Source organism: Antrostomus carolinensis, unplaced genomic scaffold (genome assembly GCF_000700745.2).
Source record: "Antrostomus carolinensis isolate BGI_N321 unplaced genomic scaffold, ASM70074v2 scaffold10387, whole genome shotgun sequence".
In the NCBI taxonomy this organism is placed as follows: Eukaryota; Metazoa; Chordata; class Aves; order Caprimulgiformes; family Caprimulgidae; genus Antrostomus; species Antrostomus carolinensis.
The window spans coordinates 1-4092 of NW_010328080.1; the positions used below are offsets into that span (position 1 = coordinate 1).

Sequence of the window (4092 nt, forward strand, 5' to 3'; positions counted from 1 at the left end):
TCCAATCCAGGCAATTCTGGGATTGTGTGTACTGTAGGAGCTTGGAGGAGGGTGGGCAGTGCATGGAGATGTGCAGAAATGGAGTTAGTGCCGAGTTAACTGATGAGAGAACATCAGCAACATCCTCCAGCAACAGCTTAAGGAGCGAAGAATAAATGAAACTCCTCCTCCAGGTTTTGATGTTGCTAGTGAAGTTTCTGAGTGCAGAAGTTAATTTTGTGCCTGAGGGTGGGTAGCCTTGTTAATGCAAAGGTGTCCCAGGGGAGCAGAGAGAAGTGGGTGAGCTCAGTCTCTGCTCTCTGCCGTAAGCAGTGCTGAGCACAAGAAGCTTGGCCAAACCAGCTTTCCCAGCTGAGGACTCGTGTGTAACACTGGTGTTCTCTGTAGGTAAACACCTATAGAGAACACCAGTAGCCAGTGTTAACACCAGTAGCCAGTAACCAGAATAGTGGTAGCCAGACGCAGCAGTGGGGGCCAGCGTGTCCCCTGTACTCTTCACTGCTAGCCAGCTGGCTAGGTGAGCAGTGCCTCCTGTTGTGTGTTGGAGCATTCTCCTTCCATGTATCAGCAGTGCAGGACCTAAAACCTGTACAGCTTGGCCTCATGAGTGGCAACAGACCTTGACAGGAGCAGTCTGGTGTAAGGAACAAGATGAGGATGTGGTGCGGAGCCGGCAGAGTCCCACTTGGTTTTGGCAGAGAAATGGCTCAATCAAAGCAGTCGTGGTTCACATGGGGAGGATGTATTGGGGCTTGCCTTCGACCAGCACCTGAGCACCCCTAGCAGTACAACTCAGGTTGAGGGAGTTGATTCTCCCCCTCTACTCCACTCTCGTGAGGCCCCATCTTGAGTGCTGTGTCCAGTTCTGGAGCCCCCAACACAAGACAGACATGGACCTGTTAGAACGAGTCCAGAAGAGGCCACGAGGATGATGCGAGGGCTGGAGCAGCTCTGCTGTGAGGACAGGCTGAGAGAGTTGGGGCTGTTGAGCCTGGAGAAGAGAAGGCTCCGGGGAGACCTTCTAGTGGCCTCCCAGTACCTGAAGGGGCTCCAGGAAGGCTGGGGAGGGACTTTGGCCAAGGGCAGGGAGTGACAGAACAAGGGGTGATGGCTTGAAAGTGGCAGAGGGGAGATTGAGGGGAGATGTGAGGAAGAAATTGTTTGGTGTGAGGGTGGTGAGCCAGTGTCCCAGGTTGGCCAGAGAAGCTGTGGCTGCTCCTCCCTGGAAGTGTTTGTGGCCAGGCTGGATGAGGCTTTGAGCAACCTGGTCTAGTGGAAGGTGTCCCTGCTGCTGGCAGGGGGGTTGGAACTGGATGAGCTTTAAGGTCCCTTCCAACCCAAACCAGTCTGATTCTGTGATTCTATGAACTCAACCTGTTTTTTTCTATTCCTTCTTTGCCAAAGATTCTTTAGGAGTTCCTCTGGGACCAGCATTCTCAGGTCAAGCTCTGCTGTTGGGCTCTTCTGTCACATCCTGACCGCTGTGTATTTTCTCCTAGATCGCTGTATCTCCAGGCAGCAGTGTCAGTTCCCTGACTGCAGTCACAGCCATGAGTAGCACTTCTGTCACGGATGCCTCTATGCCCAGGTAAATAGATCATGTATTAAATAATATATCTGCAGCTGAACTGACAGGGTCCTTCTGGTTCTCACAGAGATGTAGGGTGTGGAGATTGGAACCTGAGTTAGAAGCTGACCTGAGTCCCAATGGCAACTGTTTGCATCTCTAACACAGCTTGGAAGGTGCCTGTTGTCATCCAAGGGGCCAACAGTGGTGTTTCATTTGTGCCTCCCAGGGGTTCTCTTAGTGCATCTCAGTTTTGTTGGTTTACGTGCTTCTCCCAAAGGGCTGCTGCTGTTTACAGGTAAGAGAACATCACAGCCACCAAGGACAGGAAGATCATTGGGACTGTTAGGAAAAATCTTACTAATGTTGAAGTGGGTTGGGCTGAACTGGGGAAAACTTCACTTCTAGGGGCTGGGAAAAGGACAAAGACCTATCACACGGTGTCCTGTTTCTCCCTAAACTCTATACGGTGGGAACTGAAGATGTAACAGGTCCCTTCTCTCCCTGACACCTCAAATTCTAAGAGATTACAATGCCCATCTCTTGTTTTTTTCCACTCGCTATCTCTTTGGGCTGTACAGGGACTAGGGGATACAGGTGCTAGTTGACAGGGAGTGACTCACCATGGTGGAAGGAGCAAGGGCTTGGAGGACACTAAGGAAGCTTGTGTTGGACTTCTGCATTGACCTGTGGATTCTGTCTCCTCATCTCAAATGTTTGATACAGATTTGTATCCTTAGATTGACCTGCTTGATCTGTTTTTGTGTCTCTGATTTCTGCAGGCCATCAGAGGACTTGACTGTGAGCCCCAAGGTGCAGCTGGACACCAGCCTCACGCTGAGTAGCAGTAGCAGCAGTCTCCAGACCAGTCCTAGGAGCCATTCAGTTCTTATCCCAGGCCTCCCTGACAAGCTAACACCAAAGCCACCTGTTCCAGTAAGGCTCCAAATGCTCCTTTCCTTTTCCTCCTGAGCCAAGGCACCTCTCTCTTTGGGCCTGCACAAGCTGAAATTAGATTTGTTTGGATAATAACAGGGCTGGTGTCTGCCTTTTGGAAAACATAGCTGCTGGCCCAGATCTGCAGCCAGGTTTGCCCTATATTGATGGAACGTGACCTCACAGAAAACAGCATGTCTGAAAACTAGAGACAGCTCTAGCTTGTGCTGTCACTGTGGTTAGAAATGGTCAGCCTTTGTGTTAGGAGACAGTGCTACCTGGAAAGGTTTCTTCCTCTTTGCTGGTCTTACGGGTCTGAAACAATCATTTCCTATTCCTAAATTTTTCTTTCTAGGTGTGATGTCAAACAGATTATCATCCAAGCTTGGAATTTAATTAAGCTTTCAGTCCTGGAGATGTTCAGTGTTAAAACAAACTTTTTCTCTCAAAGAGAAGGGGTTCCTGGAGCAGAGCAGGGAGGTAGAACTGGTGTTACATTTTCTTTTGAAAGTGTGTTCGAACTGGCATTGGTTTGATTGTGGTGAGAGTCCATTACAAGTCCTGAGGCCCTTCTCCATCTGCTGAGCAGACTGGGAGCACAGGGATCACAGGAGGAAAAGATACAGCTGCCTCTTTCCAGAGGTGGTTGGTGTAAGGTACTGGGGGATCTTGGGGTGTTTCCACATTACCCTGAAGGCTCTTGTTTGATTTTTTTAATTATTTGTTTTTAATTCAGGTCACACCAGGAAACCCTTCTCTAGCACTGGATCTGCAGGAGGTGGAGCCCTTGGTGGTGCCCCAGGCTTCTCCCACCCGTGAGCGCTCGCCAGATGTCATCTCCTCTGCTTCCACTGCCATGTCCCAAGATATCCCAGAGATTGCTTCTGAGACTTTGCAGCGCAGCTTTGCGGCAGCCCCGTCTGGGCTCCCCGCGGAGGTGCTGGAGCCCAGTCATCACGCAGACAGTATGGCATCTGCTGCCTCAGCCTTGCATTTGCTGTCTCCCAGGAACCGGCACAATTCAGAGCACAGCCACCACTCTTTGGACATGCCTCCAGTGGAGGTGGACAGACTGAACGCTCCGTCGTTACTGGAGACTGCTTTAACTCAGGAAAATGCATCTTCTGACAGTGTTGTGAGTCAGCCATGGCCAGCAGCTCCTGACATAACCAGAGAAACCAGGAACAGCATGGCAGACAGGTAATCACTTGGGTTTCTCTTGCTTAGAGCAATTTCTTTGCGCTTGCCAAGGGGCTAGCTTGAGGAAAAGCTCTTATGTTGTGTTTAAACCAGAGCTGTTCTCCATCCCTCTTTTTTCTTAAAGGATCTAATGATTCGACCTTCCAGTATGCCTGGTCTGTGGATGCTGTGTCCTGAACTTCCTAGGCCAGCTCTAACAATTTGTGCTCTCTCATACCCTTTGCAGCATCAAGGATCTCCGTTAGGAAGGTGAAAAGTCACCTGTACTGGCCTTCATGTTCACCTGGGCACAGAGACTTGAGATGGGATTTTTATTTATTTATTTTTTTATTTGTACTCTGGAAATGTAACGAGTACCTGCTAAATTCTGCCCTAGGTGATGCATTCCT

At 49.8% G+C, this 4092-nt stretch overlaps 1 protein-coding gene across 1 annotated transcript in view; it reads left to right on the forward strand.

Moving 5' to 3' along the window:
* Positions 1-1499: 1499 nt before the first annotated feature.
* LOC104528186 (enhancer of mRNA-decapping protein 4-like) overlaps positions 1500-4092 on the forward strand; it is a gene marked incomplete at both ends in the record, with an annotated part of 15365 nt that continues 12772 nt past the window's right edge. Inside the window, 3 exons of the mRNA XM_029085991.1 lie at positions 1500-1588; positions 2350-2503; positions 3240-3703. Of these exons, the coding sequence (XP_028941824.1) occupies positions 1500-1588; positions 2350-2503; positions 3240-3703 (707 nt within the window). The remainder of the gene's footprint in view (positions 1589-2349; positions 2504-3239; positions 3704-4092) is intronic.